General features: G+C 45.3%; 1 protein-coding gene across 2 annotated transcripts in view; it reads left to right on the forward strand.

Annotated features, from left to right (window-relative positions):
* The first annotated feature begins 820 nt into the window (after positions 1-820).
* Cnnm2 (cyclin and CBS domain divalent metal cation transport mediator 2) overlaps positions 821-22694 on the forward strand; it is a 118385-nt gene continuing 96511 nt past the window's right edge. The window contains exon 1 of one of the 2 annotated variants that reach the window (XM_021201245.1): positions 821-2618. In XM_021201245.1, coding sequence (XP_021056904.1) covers positions 998-2618 — 1621 coding nt within the window. In that variant the 5' untranslated portion in view covers positions 821-997. The remainder of the gene's footprint in view (positions 2619-22694) is intronic. The other variant, XM_021201263.2, reaches the window with a different exon arrangement.

Genomic DNA, 22694 nt, shown 5'->3' on the forward strand with positions numbered 1-22694 from the left:
ATTCTGTGCTTACAGCAGAACTACAGGAGAATTTCTGTGATTACAAAGTTTGGGAATTTGACCACACTTCGAGGGGGTTGCTGAGAGCTAGAAAACATCAAAGGTCGTCCGTGAGGGCCGGCAGGTGGCGCCACATGATCGTGAGCAGCTGAGGGCGCTCAGAGGCGCGGAGACCGCAGGTCCTCGGCGTTGCTAGGGCCACCCTGTCGCCGCGAATCTCCAGAGGCGTCGCACGCAGGAGTAGTGGGCTGGGGGGCTCGACTAGTATCCCGATTTGGTTTTAGGCTGTGTGCACCGTAAGCCGTCTCCAGTCCGCTCTGGTGCTCCCACGGAAGGAGGGCTCAGCCCATTCTGCGGCGACACGGAGCCCCGTGGAGCCCGCAAGTCCCTGCAGCAAGGACCTGAGGCCTCGCGCCTCAGGGCAGTATTGCAGGGCTGCCAAGCCGCGCGCGAGGCTCTACTACAGAGACCCCACAGGGAGCGCCGCACCCGCGGACCGCTCCTTTTCATTGGCCGCCTGGAGGAAGACCACGCCCCCATCCCTACAGCGCTCATCTTTGACTGGCTCTTGCGTCCGGGATGGCCACGCCTCCTCCCCTCGCATACACAAGAGTCACGCGCCTTTCAGTTGGAAACTTGGCATGCTGAGGAGGACAGTGGCCCTCATCTCCCCTCCCACCTCCCGTGCCATTGGTGCGGCACGCCGACTGCAACCACGCCCCCATTCCAGCCCCCCTGGCTGGGAAGGCGGGCACCCGCTCCTGATTGGCCGGCAGACCTGCCTCTCGAGGGAGAGGCTAGCACGCCCCTCCCTCCGCTCCCTCCTCCCTCGAGCCCGGGGGTTCCTCAGCTGGCTCAGTCCGAATCAGTGTCATTCAGAGAGAAGGACAGCTAAGGGCTGGGCGCGAACGCGCGGTTGCGGTCCTGCTCGGGCGCCGGTGCCTGCGCTCGCGCCGCCGGGTGGGAAGGATGAAGCCTCAGCTGGAGCAGCCACCCTATGATTGGCTGTGGCGCTTGTGAACCCGAAGTAAAGATGGCGGGCGGGCAGGCAGCCGCCGCACTGCCCACTTGGAAGATGGCGGCGCGCCGCAGCCTCAGTGCCCGCGGCCGGGGGGTCCTGCAGGCTGCTGCGGGCCGGCTGCTGCCGCTGCTACTGCTGAGCTGCTGCTGGGGAACGGGCGGCTGCACGGCGGCCGGCGAGAACGAGGAGACCGTGATCATCGGGCTGCGGCTGGAGGATACGAACGACGTGTCGTTCATGGAAGGGGGTGCTCTGCGGGTGAGCGAGCGGACCCGGGTCAAGCTGCGGGTGTACGGGCAGAACATCAACAACGAGACGTGGTCCCGCATCGCCTTCACTGAGCACGAGCGGCGCCGGCACACACCCGGCGAGCGTGGGCTGGGGGGCCCCGCGCCTCCGGAGCCGGACAGCGGCCCCCAGCGCTGCGGCATCCGCACCTCAGACATCATCATCTTGCCCCACATCATTCTCAATCGCCGCACATCGGGCATCATCGAGATCGAAATCAAACCGCTGCGGAAGATGGAGAAGAGCAAGTCTTATTACCTGTGCACGTCTCTCTCCACGCCCGCACTGGGCACCGGCGGCTCCGGGTCTGCGAGTGGCGCCGTCGGGGGCAAGGGTGGCGCGGGGGTGGCCGGACTCCCGCCTCCTCCGTGGGCCGAGACCACCTGGATTTACCACGACGGTGAGGACACCAAGATGATAGTGGGCGAGGAGAAGAAGTTCTTGCTGCCCTTCTGGCTGCAAGTGATCTTCATCTCGCTGCTGCTGTGCCTGTCGGGCATGTTCAGCGGCCTCAACCTGGGGCTCATGGCTCTGGACCCGATGGAGCTGCGCATCGTGCAAAACTGCGGCACGGAGAAAGAGAAGAATTATGCCAAGCGCATCGAGCCGGTGCGCAGGCAGGGCAACTACCTGCTGTGCTCGCTGCTGCTGGGCAACGTACTGGTCAACACCACGCTCACCATCCTGCTGGACGACATTGCCGGCTCAGGCCTTGTGGCGGTGGTGGTCTCCACCATTGGCATCGTCATCTTCGGAGAAATCGTGCCCCAAGCCATCTGCTCCCGACACGGCCTGGCGGTAGGGGCCAACACCATCTTCCTCACCAAGTTTTTCATGATGATGACCTTCCCCGCTTCTTACCCGGTTAGCAAACTGCTGGACTGCGTCCTGGGCCAGGAGATAGGCACGGTCTATAACCGGGAAAAACTGCTGGAGATGCTCCGGGTTACTGACCCCTATAACGACCTCGTTAAGGAGGAGCTGAACATCATCCAAGGGGCGCTGGAGCTCCGCACCAAGACGGTGGAGGACGTGATGACTCCCCTCAGGGACTGCTTCATGATCACCGGCGAGGCTATCCTGGACTTCAACACCATGTCGGAGATCATGGAGAGTGGCTACACTCGAATCCCAGTGTTCGAGGGAGAACGTTCCAACATCGTGGACCTGCTCTTTGTCAAAGACTTGGCCTTCGTGGATCCGGATGACAGTACTCCCTTGAAAACCATCACCAAGTTTTACAATCACCCTTTGCACTTCGTTTTCAACGACACCAAGTTGGACGCTATGCTGGAAGAATTTAAGAAAGGTGGGCAGTTTTGCTTTTTTTTTTTTTTAATTGGCTTTGCTCTTTCTGTCTCCGTCCTCCTCCCTCCTTGAGTCCTCTACCCCCAGACCAACCCCCCAAGGAGAGTTGACCGGAATTTCTCCCTTTCTTAATTGCAAATTTGAAAGGATGGCATGGACTTGGGGACGGATTGAACTAGTGAGCACTTCTAGGTTTAAAAGCCCAAGACTGTCATTACCTTTTTACACCATCAAAAAAACAGGCTTTGTAATTCCAGTGTTTGCAACTTGACCCTCTAGGGGCCTCTGGTCTTGAGGGATCTACTTCATTCATTGTAGGTGAAAGTACAGACCAGCTCGCTTACATCTGATCACAGACATTTGGAAAATATTTAAGTAGCCTTAAAAAAAAAACTCAGTGCTGTCCTCCTTTTTTTTTCTTTCTTTCTTCCTTAAACATCCATGCTGATATCTCAAAGACTGGAAGCACATTTTTGACATTTTTGATAGATTTTGTCCTTGGCTCTCTGGCATCCTGTAGGGTAGATTAAGGTCTTTGAGGGTGGAGCAGGGGTAAAGGAAGTACCGTTATGAACCCCACATTATTTGGATGTGACTTCTCAGGCTGGAAAAGAGGGGGCTTATTTTGTTTAAAGCAAACTTAGTTATTAATACATAACTTGGAAAGGTTAGCGGTAAGTTAACTTTTTATGAGGCTATAACTGTCTTTTTTCACAGTTTCTGTTTATCTGAAAGCAAGTACAATTCCCTAAAGCAAGTGTGGTTTGGCAGAGAGCTTGAACCTGTGACAGTGGGATGAATATCATTCTTAATTATGATTTATTTCCTCATATTTTTTTTCCAGTTTAAAAGTGTTCTTCTTTTAACCTTGATCTCTTGATACATTAACATGAAGTATGTCTCAGGCACTCCAGGCTCTAGGGCATTAGCCAGGAAGAGGCGAAGTCCCGGTGCCCGCCATGTGGGCACTTACAGCACATCAGTTTTTGCATTGAGGTCTTGTCTGTCATACTTTGTCATAAATAGGGAAATAGCAACTTGTACTATTATATTGAGACGTTGAAAGTTTCCAGTCAATAGTTAGTGTTGTTGAAAAGCAAGGGATGCTGAGTTTTGTCACTGGTGCTTGGCCTGCACTACCAGCATTGCAATGTGTGTGTAACCTTGCATGACCTGAAAACCAAATTCTCATTCTTCACATGGAATTTCGATCACTAATGGGGTCGCTAGCCCAACAAAGGCCGTGTGTACCTGGTGACAGCTCACTGGATGGGGTGCTTGCTTGTCCTCACTCCCTTTTCTTGGATGAATGGTGTCCTCTCTGGAACAGGACCACAATGCAGTAATTTTCATATAAAAAAAAATAGAGCAGAATGTGCTTCAGGACTTAGTAATTTGCATTTAAAAGCAGGAGAGAAAAAGAAACTGTCCAATATCTCTAGCTCCAGAGCGTTGGGGGATGAGTCCAGTGCCAAGCTGCTTATTAAGAGTGTTGAGCTAGTAGTGTCTTCCTTCATCTGCGACACAGGGAGATGGCTGGAGGATGCCTCTGAGTTCCCAGTGCTGGTACAGTTTATTGTGTCCTTTGCTCTTGATGCTGGTCAGATTTTTGCACATCACCTTATAGATTGCTAATACCAGGCTAAGTCAGGCATCATGATGTGCACCTGTAGCTCCAGCTACTTGGGAGGTTAGTGCTAGAAAAAGCACACTTAACACTTCCCTTTAGTTCTTGTCCAGGGAGATGTGCAGCATTTGGTTAGCAAAGGGGTGCTCCTGTCAGTCTACTAACACATTCTGAGAAGCAAAGACAGCTAATTGGTGGCAAATTGGAGATTTAAGCCATGTCTTTAAAAGAACAGAATGGCTATTTGCTAAAGAATAGGAATAACTGTTCTTTTTAATATTCCTTTTGATTTTTTTTTTTGAGAAATGAATTTGGTCAATTTAACTTTATAGTTAGTTGCATTAATTCTGTGTTCTTTTTAATTAAAAATTATTTATTTAATTTTATATGATTTTGTGTGCACCTGAGCATATGCACCCGCACCTAGTACTTGCAGGAGCCCTCAGGGGTTAGAAGAGCTGTCAGATCCCCTGGTATTGGAGTTGCCAGGCAGTTGGGAGCCAACAGCCATGTGGGTGCTGGGAGCCAAACTCAGGTCCTCTGCATGGACGGTGAGTGTTTCACTACTGAGCCATCTCTGTAGCCACCTGGTCTTTTCTTTTAGTAAAATGTTTATGAAACCACATTCAACACTCAGAGAGAGAGAGAGAGAGAAAGAGAGAGAGAGAGAGAGAGAGAGAGAGAGAGAGAGAGAGAAAGAAATTGAATCAATGACATTTGTATTTTGATAGCAATATATTTTGACAAAAAAGAAAAATATATTTTGTATTCATTATACTAATGATCTTCACAATATCCTTCACATTCTGAAGTAATATATATATTCATTTACATACTATAAGTGATACTATATTTGGTACACTAACAGGAAATTATAATTAAATTCACAGGTACTTTTTAAAGCAGGTATTAATATTGCCCAGGTATTAGTCCTTTTTACTGTGTGAGTTAAAATTGTTCACCTGATTTCTTTTTCTTCTCATGATTTTGTAATTTAGATATAACTTTTTCTAATGTATTAGGGATTATATTCATGGCCTCCGTGGTAGGCAAGCCCTTTACCAGTGGGTTATACCCTCAGCTCCCTGAAATAACTGAAAGACTTTTAAGGTTTATTTATTCGTGTGTGTGTGTGTGTGTGTGTGTGTGTGTGTGTGTGTGCGCGCACACACATGCTCGTGCAGATGTACATGTGCATCTCTCTCTCTCTCTCTTTGCGTGTGTGTGTGTGTGTGGAGAGAGAGAGAGAGAGAGAGAGAGAGAGAGAGAGAGATATCAGAGGACAACTCGTGGGAGTTGGTTCTCTCCTTTCATCCTGGAGGTTGAACTCAGGACCCAGGCTTGGCAGCAAGTACCCTTGTGGGTTGAGCCACTTCACCAGCTCCTGCCACCATCTGTTTTGTGTGTTTGTGATAAATAACGCATGGTGTGTGGGTGCTCTGGAAACTTTCTTCTTCCGTCCTCCCTCTTATCTCCATTTCTAAAAACACAGAAAGAACAAAACCAAGGCTCCCCAAATCCCACTGTAACTCCAGACTAGTTAGATCATTAACCCAGATCTCGTTGGGTATTCCCTGCAGAATTAAGCTGGTCTCTGTTGAAGCTCTTCTTGTTGCTGTTGATAATCAGTCTGATTAGTTCTCTCTTAGGCGGTGGGGACAGGAGGTTTGGGAGTTGGAAAGAGAACCCTTGTCTACAGTTACCGGGTAGCCTTGCTTGAGGGGAAAAGGTAGTAATGCCTGTTTTATAGTTCGATCGTCATGGCGATGAGAAAGATGGGTTTGTGCCTTTACTTACTGTCTGCCGGGCACAGTGCTGAAGGGCCTTCTGAAAAGAACCTTGTTGAACTCTCATGAAAGTCTGAATGGAGTGTTATCCCTATTTTGCCAATAAGGACAATTGAGGCTTAGATTGAATAATTTCTTCAAAGTCACATAGTAATTCACCAATTTGGAGTTTTAACTGATGTTTGTGTAGCATCAGAATTAGCTGTTTTTTTTATTTTTATTTTTTTATTTGTTTATTCCATGTACTAAGCTACACCTCTAGCCCCCAAAACTCACTCTCTTAATTAATCTCTTATACTAGCTTGAAATGCTGATATTTGCCTTATTTTAAATTTATTTATTTTATTTTATGTGTGAGTATGTGTGGGCACTATGCTCACTCTTCGTACTTGTGGAAGTCAGAAGAGGGAATCAGCTCCCCTGGACCTGGAGTAATGGGTGGCCGTGACCACCATGTAGGTGCTGGGAACTGGGCCTGGGTTCTCTACTAGAGCAGCAAGTGCCCTTAACCACTGAGCCATCTCTTCAGCTCCAGTGTTTCTGTTTTAATGAGTGTGAGATCTGGGCTTTTGACAAAATGTTGCCTTATAGCCTACTGGGTAAGAGGCCTCTACATGTGTTTATAAGAAATGCGACTTGTTTTTAGAACCAATGCTTTGGTGATAGCGGGTAGGAGTTGGTGCCCTCTTTTTAAATATTGTAATATACTGATACTTTTTCTTGTGTAACCATAATACCAAGAAATTCTTTTTGCAAGAGTTACACACACATCCAGCACTGAGATCCCTTTTGCGGATTTTACAGTAGCATTATACTGCCTTAGTATGCTGCTTTAATGACTGCTTTATTGTTATTATTATTAATTATTATTATATGAATATGTATATGAGTGTTTGTCTGCATGTATGTCTGTGCACCACACAAATGTCTTATGCCTGAGGAGGTGGGGAGCTTCCATGTGTGTGCTGGGAATCTGACCCTGGTTCTGTGAACCGACAAGTGCTCTTAGCCACCTCTCCACCTCTCCACCCTCATTTATCTGTCTGCTTTCTGTTTCAGCCTTGATTTTATCATTTTTAATTGTAGCTGCCATATTAACATTTGGTTGCAAATGGGCATCCTTTTCAAGCCCGCTCCTCATGGCTCCACCAGCCATTAGTTTTATAGCTGCTTATAAATCAAATAAGAAAATTAGCTCAGAAATTCCTATTATCAGATGATGAGAACTCTAGGAAACTGTCTAAAGCGACCCAATGCAATGGGAAGAAAAATACAACAAAAAGCTACTTGTTCTGTGTGCAGAAAGTCCGTCAGGCTCCTCCGTTACCTGTCATTACCTTCTTATCAACAGACTGTGGGTTCCAGCTACTCAGCTATCTCCACCATGGTGACTTGGAAGAAGTAGGAGCCAGTTATTGTCTCTTTCTTTTCTTTTTTCCTTTGTAAGAATTGCATTCCAGTATTGCAGGACTCATGGTTTACAGCTGCTTAGGACTTGGTGGGATTCTTTTCTGCTTATTTCTCTAATGTTACACATGCAAAGGTATATGTATAATTTTCATTGAAAACTCAGTTGGTAAGGTGTTTAGCATGTACCAAACCCTGGGTTCAATCACCAGCACCATATAAGTTGGACAGGGTGGCACATATCTGTAATCTTAGAACTTGGGAGGTGGAGGCAGAAAGGTCAAGAGTTCAAGGTCATCCTTGGCTACATAGTAAGCCCAGCCTGGGCTATGAACACGCTATCTCAAATAAATAAATCCATTAAGTACATAAATCTGTTTCTGTAATAGTCCAGTAAGTCTTTGCCTATTACATGTTAAGAGCTTAGTATGGAAATAGTTTTCCCTTACCAAATTTAATGTTTTACTTGTCTAGAATATAGAAGGATACTTTAAAATTGATGTTTAAAGAGTGACAGGTGTCAAAAGGAGTGGCTCAGTATGGCTCTGTGACCTTATTTTTGTGTGTGTGCAGTGCCATGCATTAACTTTGTCACAGGTTAACCAAGGTGCACAGTTCTAGTCCAGTGTCTGCTGATGTTTTTACTAGGTGACAAAATTGATCTGGATCACTTATTAAGGGAAGATTCTAGGCCTCACTCAGAGTCTTTGTGACCTGTAGGTGCTAGGAAAGGGGCTGCGGGATCTATCACTATTAAGTCACCCCAAGGACCTTCATAGGGGAAAGCCTGAAAGGCAAACATTGTTCCTCAGTCCTTGGAATAAGGAAAGTAAATCTGGGAAAGGAGAGCCACGCCTTACAACCTAGGCACACCCACCGGACCAGAACTCACATCCCCGACTTCTGGGCTGGGGTTCTTTCCACACTAATGGACCAGCCCTCTCTCCTCTTATTCAGAGTTAAAGGTTAGCCACATCACTGAGAAATCAGGTTCTCAGGCTTGCCACTGGCTTTTATCTTGTGACTTTGATGTCAATATTTCAGATATCTTGCACTCAAACAATCGTCAGATGGCATTTTGTTACATAGATAATAGGTCTGATTGTGTCATGGGATTTTATGTTGTGTTTTACTTTAGCTTAGCTGATAATTGAGGTTTTACTTTATTATGGTCACAGTGGGAGGTTATTTGGGGACATGGGTATCAGTCTATAGATTGCACAAAGCCTCTGGTTGTTAAATATAAATACTCCTGTTGATTTAGCGACATACTTTCTCATTAGTTGGTTTTTCTTTTAGAGCAATGCAGGTTGGATTTAGGTCTGCAGGGTAAGAGGCTTCTTGGCTCTTTTCATTTCTGCTCACAGAACATTGTGTTGAGGTGTTCATCAGGGCTGGGGGTTGCACAGCGGCGGAGCTGGCTTTGGAATGGGAGATAGGGAACGAATAGCAAGCGATCTTTGTGGAACATGTATTGTTAAGCCAGATTAGGTGGTGATGGACAAGGCGGTACCAAGCACTTCCCTGGTTTTATTTTCCTCCGTTACTTACCTATTTATTTGCAGACTCGATGTGAGATTTACTAGTAAACATGACTGGTAGGGAGTGGGACTCAGCACAGTGCAAGCCTTCAGGGGTACAAGGTCTCCCCTTCGTCCATGGGCCACTACTCCAGATATATTTGACCACCAGGGATAAGCTGCTTCTCAGCTACTGTGTCTTCAAATTCATTAAACAGGAAAGTGCTGCTTCTCTGAGTTGTAGATCGTCTGGTGACAAGGAAACTTGAACCTGGCGCTACATGGGGTGTCAATCACATGTTCCTTATTCTGCAGCTTGGTGCAGATGGACCTGATGACCTGGTCAGATCACATGCCCTGGGGATTTCCAGTGGTACCCACATACCTGCCTCGAGTCTAGCATTGAGATCAGATACATGCACACATAGCAGAAAACTCTTCCAAGTTGCTTAGGGGAACCCATACAAGCAGCAGGCCATGTGTTACCAGGAGGCTGCCCGCTGCAGCCATTGATTGCATACTAGACCCTGGTGAGGAAAGAAGCCCTATTGGCCTAACTGCTCATCATAGCCTTCCCGTTTTGTTTCAGTGCTGCCACGATCATAAATATTGTACTGACTGGGCTCTCTGTCTTCATACCGATGTCTTGTCAGACCTGGACCAGTGCATTTTGTCTTGACTTTGCTGTTTGTTAATGAAGTTAAGAAAAGTTGGCTTCACCGGGCAGTGGTGGCATGTGCCTTTAATTGGGAGCCAGAGGGAGGCAGATTTTTCTGAGTTCGAGGCCAGCCTGGTCTACAAAGTTCCAGGACAGCCAGGACTACACAGAGAAACCCTGTCTCGAACCCCCCCCCCCCCAAAAAAAAGTAGGCTTCTCTCAATGTGCTTTGGATAGTTACTTACTTCTTTGATCCTAGTAGAAAATGGAGATGTTCTCTAACTCATGCTATGCAGTGAACTAATGTGAGCCGGGCAGGGTGTGCACACCCGCAATCCCAGTGCTTGGATGCTGAGGGGGAGGATGGTGATTTCAAGGCCAGCCTGGGATACATAGCAAGACTTGTCTCAGAAGAAAAAAAAAGTGAAAATAAATATAAAATGGTTTCTAACAGGACCTGGGGGGGAATGCCCAGTTAGTTATTAGAACAGTACTTTATTGGTAATTGTATATTGTGGCAGGAACAGATTCAGTTCATGCTGCTGTAACAAAATTTCAGAAACTGGATAGTTTGAAATTATCTTTCCAGTTCTCTAGGCTGAGAAGTCTAAGAGCAGACAGGTCATTTGGTGTCTAGTAAAGGCTCTCTTACCTTGTCCTGACATGACAGAAAAGTGACAGGGCAAAACAGAGCCTTAGGTTAGTTCCCCCCCAGCCTGGCAATAAGGGCCTGAGTTATTCTTGAGGCCACCCTCATGACCCGGCAGGCTCTGAGGGCCCCAGCTCTTAGTACCCCCATGGTGGGGATTAAGTTTCAATATGAATTTTGCATGGGCAAGTTCACAATAGCAGTTCTTAGTCCAGACTGGAGATCTGACAGTCAGGGAGACCATAGCATGGGGTTTATAGCAGTTGTAAATGTTAGAATCTTAAACGAGATTAATTAGTGAAGGTGCCCCCACCTTTCTCTTTTATAAAAAAAGTTTTTTTAAAAAATGCGTTATCATGTGTGTGTTTATGTGTGCTCTGGTGTAATGTGGACGTCAGGGAAGCTGGTCCTCTCCTTCTACCATGTGGGTCCTGGGGTTCAACTCAGCCCTCTTGGTGGCAAGCCCCTCTACTCACTGGCCATCTTACCAAACAACCCTCTTTTGAGTTCTGTGCTTGCCCTGTTTAGACTGTTAACTTGACAAGCTGGCTACAATTTATTACATGCTCTAAGTTCCCTAAAGTACAAATACCAAGATTATAAGAATTACTTTTTAACTAGAGGTGACAGGAAGGGATAATAAAGATGAAAATGTCTAAAGCAAGCTCTCAAGGACTTTGAGAGCCCCTGAATGTCCCAGGTCTTAATACAAAAGGAAATTCTCAGATTACTCTGATAAAACGGTTTCGGCATTAATTCCATGAAATGTATAAAACAGTGATGTTAATATAGCGAGCTTGTGTCACTGAGAGCAGTGTAACTGGGACAACTGGGGGAGGCTTTCAGGACTCCAAAACCGGTCTTTGGGTTAGCAGTTTCTTTTCTGAAATCTTTATTCAGTGATTCTAGAAGAGAAAAGGGTCATGTTGGCCTTGATATTCATGGATGTTGTAACGTTCCCTGTGAATGGTGAAATGACACCTGAAGAGGGGAACATTAAGGAAATTAGAGATGTTGGCTAATTACAATCATTTAATGATAATTTTGAAGGCCGTGTGGGAAATGTAGGGTGATTACTTGTAAGGATTATAGACTTGTAAAAGTCCGCACATGCCTCGACTGGAAGGGAATGTGAAACAGTGAAGGTAGTTGATGGGTAGGGCTGGGGTGATCACAGCTGACCTTTGCAGAAGTCTGCTTGTTAACCTTGTACAATGATACATTTGGAAAAACTTCAGATCTGCTAAGAACATCATGTGTCCCAGTCTTGGAAAAACTCACCTTTGCTCAAGCTAAGAACTCAATATTACTTCATTTCCCCCGGAGCATTTTATTGCTGAAACAAATAGTTCTTTTACAAATTTTAAAAATTGGAATGTAGTTTACCCCTTTAAAGCATATGAGTGGTGAATTTTAGTGTATTTTCAAGGTTGTACAAACATTACTGTCATTCTTTCAAAACATTTTATACCCGCCCCCCACCCCGAATTCCCACACCGGAAGCAGTCACTCCCCACTTCCTGCTCCCACAGTCCCCGCTAGCGCTATCTGTTTGCTATCTCTGGGTAACCCTAATCTGGACATTACATCAGATGAAGTGCAGCCTCAGGACTGGTTTCCTTGTCTCAGCCATAATTATTTGTGGTTCATTCCTGCTGCAGTGTGGGTAAGTACCTCACTCTTTTCCAGGGTCAAATATCTCATCTCAAGGATTTAACACACCTCCTTGTTTTTGCATTTTTCTGAGGATAGACATTTGTGTTGTTTGCCCTTTTTGCTTTATGGATAATGCTGCTGTGAACATTGGTGCACAGGTTTTTGTATGGTCATAGATTTCAGTTCTTTTGAGTAACAATGTGGGAGTCAAGTGGTTACTCAGTTGTTAACTTCTGTTGTTAACAACTGTTAGCTTAATTGTTAATTAAGCTCTTTTCCAAAGTGACTGTCCCATTTTTATATGTATAGATCTGTAGAGCCTTCTACAGATCTCCATACTATCCCTCCTTCATCCTTATTGACATCCTAGACAACGTGAAGTGATAGTTCCTGTGGCTTGGATTTGCATCTTTGTAATTGTAAAGATGTTGAACATCTCTTCTTGTGCTTAAAGTCATCACCATATAGGAATGTCTGTATAGTTCTTTTGCCCATTTAGTTAGAGTTTTTTTTTTTTTTTTTTTTTTTTTTGGTTTTTCGAGACAGGATTTCTCTGTATAGCCCTGGCTGTCCTGGAACTCACTTTGTAGACCAGGCTGGCCTCGAACTCAGAAATCCGCCTGCTTGTGGACGTTGTACATCGTGGTGCGCACTAGGCTCCGCACCACGATGTACAACGTCCACAAGCAGTTCTTTTTTGGTTTTTCGAGACAGGATTTCTCTGTATAGCCCTGGCTGTCCTGGAACTCACTTTGTAGACCAGGCTGGCCTCGAACTCAGAAATCCGCCTGCCTCTGCCTCCCAAGTGCTGGGATTAAAGGCGTGCGCCACCATGCCCGGCACACTTTTCATTCTTATACTCAGGTCTTTAATCCATTCTCAGTTAATGTAGACAGTGCTAGGTAGGGTCCATTTTCATTTTCTTTGAGTGTAAGACTATTCTTTCTCCATTGAGTTGTCTTGATATCCTGTCAAAAATCAGTGGGCCATAAAAATGAAGGCTAATTTCTGAGCCTTAAATTCCTTCACTGATATTCTGTCACTGATACCATACTTTCTTTGCTTACGTAACTCAGAAATCCACCTGCCTCTGCCTCCCAAGTGCTGGGATTAAAGGTGTGCGCCACCACCGCCAGGCTGGCTCTAGACTATCTTATACTGGTTACTAAAATAAAGAGATGTTTTAACTTTGGTCAGGACCGGGTATTAGTTGAGGTTTATAAAATCTTGTATGGTTTTGGATAAAAGGATTACTGGATGGTGAAGCCCACCAGTTGGCCCATACCTCCAGGAAGCATCTTTGTGCCTCCCTCTGGAGCAGGAGCTAACTGTGATGTGGAGGATGGACCAACACATCCACAACGGGTTAAGGGACCACAGAGGCTGAAGCAACGTGTTGGCAAAAGAGCCTTAATTGGTTTAAGCTGGCTTAGCTCCCATTAGCTAAATATCCAACAAGTCAGTGGTTCGTGCTTTCTCTGTGACCTCCGCAGGCTACTCTCCAAGCCAGCTATTAGAGAAGATGTGAGGGTTTGCTACCCTTTCCCCAAATGCTGGTGATGTCCCTTTCCTGCATTCATCCACCCAGCCTGGCAGCATGAGGCCCCAGCCATCTGCAGAATGTTATAAACATGTCCATAAGGCTTACTTGGTCCCACCACCCATTCAAAGGGAAATGGAGGTGTTTCTGACAGAGTTCTGGGTTGTAGGCATTTGTTACCTATTTTTTTTTTCTTTCTTTCTTTTTACTGCAAGACTTCTGAAGGAAAAGAGCTACCGACTTCCTTTTCTTGCATGCGGCTTCAGCTTGTGTTCTCAAAAATCTGGCCTCAGACAGTCCTAGCCAGTGATGTCACTGGCGTCTTGGTTGTCATCCTTCCTAGCTGCTTTGGCGCCTTCCCTGAGGTTGGCAGTAGCTGTGGACCACTCTCCTCTCCAGCTTGGCTCCCTCCGTGCCTCTGCTCTTCTCTTGCCTCTCTCTGGCCTCGTGAAGTTCCCTTTCATTCCTAAGGCAGCCTTTCCTGAGATTGTTGTCCTCACTGCTCCCTTTCAGGACGTTCTCCATCTTTAGAAGGCTTTCTTTGACTTATTTTTAATCTGTAAGCTTTATTGAGTATTCTAGGCGATAGAGTTAAGTTTGCCCTATCTTCTGTTGTGTAATGTGTTATACATATGAATTTATACTGTCTTCTCCTTGAATCTTGTTAGTGATTTGCTTTTAAAATGCTTCTTTAAAAGGATATTGGTTTTTGTTTTTGTTTTTTTAAATTCTCACTGATACTATCCAGGCTTCGGAATTTTTTTATTTGTGCCTGTTATGGTTTCTATGCTCCATAAGTGCATGTTGTTTTCAAATTAAGTTAATGTGTTTTTCCTTCTTCTGTATTTTGCCACAAACTCTTGTAGTGTAACTCAAGCTGACCTTGGATTAGTGATGTTCCTGCCTCTACCTCCTAAAGGCTGGGATTCCAGGTGCGTATCTATTGCTCAGCTCATTAGTCTCTTAAGATGAATTAGTGAGGGGCTCTCTCTTTCTCTCTTGATTATTACACACTTTCTAGGTTGGTTTCCTTCATTTTGTTTCATGAGGAATGACTCAGGCAGGATGGTCCTCCTTGAATATAGCGTTGTCGCAGATGGTGGAAAGCCTCCTGTCTTTACAGTAATGTGACAGTACCCTTGTTAAGTGTCAGAATAACCAAGATAGAGAACTGTAATGTAGAGTTGTTGAGGCCATGAGATGTGGATCCCTCTGGCACTGTCCTTACTTCTTTGCACCTGCACGCTTGCCTTTCTGCTGTCCCCACAGCAGTGCAGACAGCCAGCATGCACCTTTGGCCTTTCCCTGCGGTGTCCTTGCCTGAGAGAGCATTGTGGCCTCTCTCTTTCCTAGGTCAGCTTTTCACTCAAAGGCCACTCCCTCCCCAACACTGTGTCACTGTCTTTTATGTTTTGCCTCTTTCCCCGTGAGGACCTGGCACACAGGGAGGGAGTTGTTGAGGGAATGTTACTGACATGTGGTGTGACTTGAGAGCTCTTGTAACACAAAGGTTAGTGGCATAAGTGTCCCAGAAGGTAATGGCCGTGTGTTTAAGAACCAGACACTTTCTCCTGTCTTCTTCCCCTACTATCTCCACTCCAGACATCTGTGACCTCCAGTTGTGTGTTAGCAACTGGTTTCTGATGAAAATGTTCATCTAAACATTTTCTAAACATTTTAAGTATTTAAAAAATTGTGGTAAAATATCTGTAACGTGAAGTTTTCCATTTAATGTGAGCGTGTCAGGAATGTTAAAGGCTTTTACAAGGTTATGCAACCCTTATAAAACTTCTTGAATCTTGCAAAATTTGAACTGCATGTCCATTGAATGATTGAATGCTTCCTTGCTGGTCCACATGATAGCCCGTGATAGTCCCCACAGCCCCTGGAACCCACAAGTGTGCTTTCTGTGACTTTGATTTGGGAATTTTTCTTCTCTTCTCTTCTCTTCTCTTCTCTTCTCTTCTCTTCTCTTCTCTTCTCTTCTCTTCTCTTCTCTTCTCTTCTCTTCTCTTCTCTTCTCTTCTCTTCTCTTCTCTTCTCTTCTCTTCTCTTCTCTTCTCTTCTCTTCTCTTCTCTTCCCTTCTCTTTCTTTCTTTCTTTCTTGTTTTAAAGATTTGGCTGGCCTGGAACTTGCTGTATAGCCCAGGCTGGCTTGGAACTTGCTGTGTAGCCCAGGTTAGCCTAGACCTTTTTCTGCCTCCTTTGTGCTGTGATTAAAGGCGTGTGCCAGACTATTGGTCTTACTTACTGCCTCTGACGGAAACCATTCTAGGAGTCTTTTTTATTATTAATTAATTTAAATTTTTAATTATTTTTTTTTTTTACTTACTCACTTTACATCCCACTCACTGCACCCTCCCAGTCATCCTCCCCCACAATCCTTCCCCCTCCCTTCTCTTCTCCTCTGAGTGAGTGGGGCCCCCCCCCGGGTATTCCCCTGTCCCCCACATGGCACTTCACATATTTCCAAGGCTAGACACTTCCTCTCCTATTGAGGCCAGACAAGGCAGCCCAGCTAGAACCTATCCCAGGTATGGACAACAGCTTTTGGGATAGCCCCACTCCAGTTGTTCAGGACCCACAGGAAGCCAAGCTGCACATCTGCTACATATGTGGCAGAGGCCTAGGTCCAGCCTGAGTATGTTTTTTGGTTGGTGGTTCAGACTCTGAGAGCCCCAAGGGTCAAGGTTAGTTGACCCTGTTGGTCTTCCTGTGGAGTTCCTATCTCTTCAGGGTCGGCAATCCTTCCTCCTGTTCCTTCATAAGAGACCCCAAAGCTCCATCCACTGTTTGCATGTGGGTGTCTGTATCTGTCTGAGTCAGCTGCTGGGTGGAGCCACTCAGAGGACAGCATGCTCCTGTCTGCAAGCAGAACAGAGTATCAGTAATAGTGTTAGGAATTGGTGCTTGCCCATGGGATGGGTCTCAAGCTGGGCTGGTTATTGGTTGGGCATTCCCTGAGTCTCTGTTCCTTCCCCCATGCCTGCATTTCTTGTAGACAGGATAAAATTTGGGTTAAAAGTTTTGTGAGTGAGTTGGTATCTCTATCTCTCTGCTGGGGCTCCTTTCTGGATACAGGAGGTGGCCTCTTCAAATTCCATATCACAACATTCTTGGGCACTTCTCTTAACCCAGGTCTCTGTCTCATCCTGGAGATGCCCCCACCTCCTCATCCCGTCAGTTGAAGGTTTCCATTCATTTCATGGTCATTTAGCCATCTCTCCTGCCCTTCCCCACACCTGATCCTGAATTTTCCATTCTCCTACCCCTCCCTCCCTCCCTCCCTCCCAGTTCCCTCCCTATTCTAAGGATCTTATAAATGGTACTAAGTAGTATTTGCCCTTTTGTGTGTGACTGACCCTACTTTCCATCATATTCTTGAAGTTCATCCATGTTATGGAATGTGCAAAATTGACTGAATAGTATTTTGTTGAATGTGTGTAACACCTTTGGTGTATCTGTCTTCTGGTGGACATTGTATTACCTCTTCAAATATTTGGGTCTCTGCTTTCAGTTTTTTGTGATACACCTGGATATGAAATTGTTGGTTCATATGATAATTTCTATTCTATATATAATTGTTATACACACACACACACATGCATGCATGTGCATGCACACACTGTCTCACCATGTAACTCTGACTGTCCTGGAACTAGCTATATATAGACCAGGTTGGCTTCAAACTCACAGAGATCCTTCTACCTCTGCCTCCTGAGTTGTGAGATGAAAGGCCCGTGCTACCTCATCCAGATTAAATATATATTTAAAATTCATATTTTTAGTGTGCATGAGGCACATGTGGAAGTTAGTGGACAACTGAGTGAGTCTGTTATCTCCTTCTATCATGAAGGTCTCAGGGATCAAATGCAGAATGCCATGTCTGTGAGCAGACACCATGACCAAGGCAACTGTTATAAGGACAACATTTAACTGGGGCTGGCTTACAGGTTCAGGGGTTCAGGCCATTATCATCAAGGCAGGAACATGGTAGCATCCAGGCAGACATGGTACAGGAGGAGCTGAGTGTTCTACATCTTCATCTGAAGGCTGCTAGCAGAATACTGGCTTCCAGGCAGCTAGGATGAGTTGTCTTAAAGCCCACAGCCACTGGGACACACCTACTCCAACAAGACCACACCTGCTCCAACAAAGCCACACCTACTCCAACAAGGCCACACCTCCAAATAGTGCCACTGCCTGGGCCAAGCAAATACAAGCCATCACATCAGGTTTGACAGCAAGCACTTTCATCCAGTGAGCCATCTTATTGGCCCGATTTTTAAAAAAAGATTTATTTATTCTGTGTTTGCCTTTGTGCGTGTATGTGTTCCATGTGTGTGCAGGTGCCCTCAGAGGGTAGAAGAGGGATGAGATAAGTGCTTGCTGTCAGGAACTAGACATGGATGGTTCTGAACTGCCATGTGGCTTCTGTGAAACAAACTTGGGTCTTCTGCAAATGCATTGGGCACTTTTAATGGCGGAGCTAATTTTCCAGTCTCCATAAATATTTTTAATAGCAATATATATATATATATATATACACACACACATATGCATATATACATATATGTATAATATATGTATACATATATATATATATATATATATATATATATACATATATATATATATACACACACTAGACATATAATAGGAGCTGGAGAGATGGCCCTATAGTTAAGGGCATTAGTCTAAAAGTCCGGCATTGAAGACTGGTTAAACAGCTCTGTGTATATATATATGACAGGATGAGTTTAGTTATATTTGTAAGACTTTTAATAGTGTAAGACTTTTTTTTTTTTTTTTTTTGGTTTTGGGTTTTTTTTTTGGTTTTTTCGAGACAGGGTTTCTCTGTATAGCCCTTGGCTGTCCTGGAACTCACTTTGTAGACCAGGCTGACCGCGAACTCAAAAATCCGCCTGCCTCTGCCTCCCGAGTGCTGGGATTAAAGGCGTGCGCCACCACGCCTGGCTCAGTATGTGTTTTTTTAGTAAGTAGAAATAGGGCTGGAGAGATGGCTCAGCTTCTAAGAGCATTTGTTGTCAACACGGTGGAAGGAGAGAACTGAGTCTTGCAAATTGTGCATGCGCGCGCGCGCGCGCGCGCGCGCACACACACACACACACACACACACAGATGAATAAATAAATGTAAAATAAAACCTTAAGTCTCAGAGGTTCTCCAAAAACGAGCCCTATATTGTAATACAATCAACAAATTTAAATCAGTACAGGCATCTTCTCTAATACTCAGCCCATATTTCTTCGTCCTGTCTCTTTAATGACTCTTTATCTAGAAGGGTCTTGCTTTTGTCTTTCACCACACCCCCCCTTTACCTCCTTCTTCCACTCTCCCATTCTCATTTGTTTATTTGTTTGTTTATTTCTTTTTGATGGTAGAGATTCACTGACATGTTGATTTGTAGAATCTAGCCTAGTTATTTTGTATAAGGTTCTGCACTCTGGAGTTGTGACTGTTTTCTTACAATTAGAATTAACTTATAGTTTTGTTTTTGTTTGTCTGTTTGTTCAGGAATACCACATTATAAAGTGTCTTCTCTCTTAAAAACATTCCCTTTTGAGTGTGTGGGTGTAGGCATGTGTGCATGCACACACATTTGGAGGTCAGGTTCTCTCCCATGCTCTGGGATTGAACTCAGGTCACCAGGTTTGGTGACAAGTGCCTTTACCTGCTGATCCATCTTACTGGCCCCCTGTTAATGAGTCAGTAATTTGGAGGATGATAGCTTGAGATTGAACACATGTTTTGTATACCTCACAAACTTTTATCCAGTGGCTTGGGCTCTTTTACTCTGGAGAAAGTGCCACCCTGTGAAGTTTTCTGCCCATGTCTAAACTAGCTTGAGGTTTCTCCATGCTAGTGTGAGAGGGAAAGCAATGCATGCATCGTTTCCCAGATGGGCATTTGTGCCCAGGAGGAATCGTGGAGTTAGTGACAGTGTGAGGACGGGAGCTTCTTCCTGATTTTTGGGGGGTGGGGCAGCGTTGAGGATAGAGCCTTGGGCATTATATATGACAAACAAGTGCTGGACAACTGAACACTATCACCACTCCAGCTGCCTCTTGTTGACCAAGAATGTAAACCAAGTATTTATTACCTCAACTAGAGGGTAACTTTTCTTCTATTCAAGAGAGTCAAGGTGGCCCCTCCCTTGCCTCTCATCTGTCCTTCAAACTCTGGTGGCAGTGGGTGGGGCTCCAGGCTCTTCTCTCACTTGTCTTCTGCGCTGTCTTACCTGTTCACACTCGTGCTTTATTTGCTTTTCTCCTTTTCCTGAATATATTAACATGATGCGGGATTCTGCAGAGAGGCCTTTCCACCAGCCTTCAGGCTGGGCGTTCCCTTTAGTGTGGCAGCAGGATCCTGCTCATGCCTTAGATGTCCTGGTATAGTCTGCTGTTTTTCCTCTGGGTAACCATTGGTTTCAGTGGCATCCTCTTCTGTTGGATTGTGAACTCAAGGGCAGGGATCTTGTTTAGTTCACCTTTGGGCTTGCCACTTGGTGGTTCTTGATAAATGCTTGCTGTAATCAGCTGAACCAGGCCAGCTCTGTGGTCATTGATCGCTTTACCAGACTGACAGGGCTGAGTCGCAGGCCTTTGAGTCTTCCCAGGTCTGACAGCTTCCATAAATATCTGGCACAAAGTACATCCAGCAGTGTAGAAAACGGAAACCTCCTCTACCTGTTGCGCAAGACCTCAAGGAACAGAGGGAAAAGTCCTAGAGTGGTTATGAGAAGCAGGATGACCTCATCGGTGTTAGAGGGAATATTGTGTAGGCCTTGAGCAATGGAGAATGGAGGTGTTCTCAGGACAGTCCTGAAGGAGGGCAAAGGCTGTGGTGAGGGTCGGAGCGTCTCGTTGGAGGGAGGAGCAATACTGGGAAGGCAGTGTCAGGAACGTTTTGTTAGGGAGCACTGTGAGCTCCTAGAATCCTTATTCTCTATGTAATGGGCATGTGGGCCATTCTGTATATATATATTGATTGTTGGCCAGAGCCTTTTTGGTTTTCTGGATACCTAAGAGCATGTAGTGATATGATCACTACTGTCATCTGCATTGACAGAGAACTCTCTTGCAGGGCCTGGCTACTCTCTACAGAGGACTTTTAAAAGCTCTGCATACATTGTTGCCCTATTTTTTTTTTTTAATGTCTGTTCTTCCCAGCTTGTGCAGCTCCACTGAGCTCAAATTCTTGCCAGGTGCACTAGATGGGTTAAGCCTTAGGGGAAGTACATTAATAATTGAACACCCATGAGGCATTACGGCTTCAATTCTGAACTGTAGTGTTTTCTGTAGCCTGCAGGAATTACTTACCTACTTTGATTTATAACTGGGTGAGGACTTTAAGCACCACTGGGAAAGGGCTGGGGACTTTGACACGGTTCTTATTTTCATCTGTGTACTTTTCACCCAAGGAGAAAAACCCTTCGACATGTTAACACAGGCATCAACCTGAAGAAAACAGTACTGTCTTCTGAGAAAGAACTGGCCATGTGTCACATATAATATGTAAAATCTCCTTTTCTTTAAAATACTAGTGAATATATATATTTATTAATGTATATAATGTATATAGTAATATATAGTAATTACTGTAAGTCACTAAATGCCAGAACTTCTTGCCCACAGTGTTGGTAGGATGGGAAGTGTCTCCAAGTCACTAAGGAACTGATTTTCCCTGACTACTGTCTTGCTCTACTCCAGCTACTAACTTTCCTGCCCTGCTACAGACTCTTCAGTCATATGTTGTGTAATCCCTTCTCTGGCATACATCTTAATCTCTTTCTTACTGCTTCCTAGGTGCTATAATCCTTCTATAGTTCCCTGGCTTTTAAAATAACTCTGTAAAGGGCTCAGTTCTTGATTTAAGAGCCATGGGCCACATGCTCTGAGGCTGTGAATTGGTTCAGGCAAAGCTGTTGACTTATAATGCCTTTGTTTCTATGCTTTAGGAAAATGTATTGGTCTTCTAGTGTTCTTTCACCATGATGCTTTTACGTTTCAAGCAGGATTTTTAAAAACGAATTAAAAAACTTTAAAAAGTAATGAAACATACATACATGCATATATGCACCCAGGTAAAACCATTGGTCTTCCATAATTTTCGATTACTCAGCTTTAAAATAATCTCTTTTAAAAACAGGTGTTTCTTTTTGTTGAGCACAGTTGTTCTCAGGCACAAATGGTTTTGGGTGGGATGGCAAGACAGATGCTAAGAAAAACCACACAGGTAACCAGCACCTGCATGGGGTGTGCCTTGCAAGCCTTGCTAAATGAGGGGGGGAGGGAAGGAGGGAGGGAGGAAGGAAGGAAGAGAGGGAAGGATGGAGGGAGGGAGGAAGGGAGGGAGGGAGGGAGGGGTATTTGGGTGAGTTAGGACTTGACAAGAAGGGGAATTCAGGTGTGGGCACCAATTACAGGAAGACATGATAAAGTGAGAAGTGTGATTGTTGGTGCAAGGAGCAGGAGTTTGATGGTTGGAACACATGGAATTAGGGAGTGTGTGTGTGTGTGTGCGCACATGTGAGCATGTGTATTTGTGCGTGTGTCTGTGTGTATAGTATTGGGAGTTCAGGTGTGGATGCTGCAGAGTGTGTCTGGAGAAGTGAGCTGGGTTGGAGTAGATGGCCCTCCTGAGGCAGTGCTAAGGGTCCTAGCATTTCTCCTAAAAGCAGCAACGAAGAGGAAGTTTCTGAAGTTTTGGGGGGTATGTGAAGGTGGCATGACTACATTGCCTGTTGGAAAGGTTTATTTTCCTCTGTGTGGAAAAATCTACTGGAGAGAAGAAGGGATGAAAGAGACAAGGCTTTGCCAGAGTCAGTTGAGAGTTGTTCTGGATTGATGGAGAGGGGTGGGTGATCTGAAGATTCTGACAAAGACCCCTCTGCACTGACAATGAAAGGGAAAGCACTGGCAGTTCCCTTAAAACTCTACTGGGAGGGCCAGTGCTCAGGGCTCTAGTGTGCACACATGGCTCCAGTGTGCAGACATATGGCAGTACTGTGCAGATGTTTGGCACTAGTATACAGATGTATGCCACAAGTGTGCAGAAGTATGGCACTAGTGTACACATGTATGGCACACCAACTTTCTGGGAGCCAGGGCATCATACTGGAGAACTCAGTTAGCTTTGACTGCTTGCTACCCACCAGCTACAATGCCCAGCTCTGTTGCATTCAAGCTGAATGTAGCCATGTCCTATCT

The sequence above is a fragment of the Mus pahari genome, chromosome 1 (assembly GCF_900095145.1).
Source record: "Mus pahari chromosome 1, PAHARI_EIJ_v1.1, whole genome shotgun sequence".
Taxonomy (NCBI): Eukaryota; Metazoa; Chordata; class Mammalia; order Rodentia; family Muridae; genus Mus; species Mus pahari.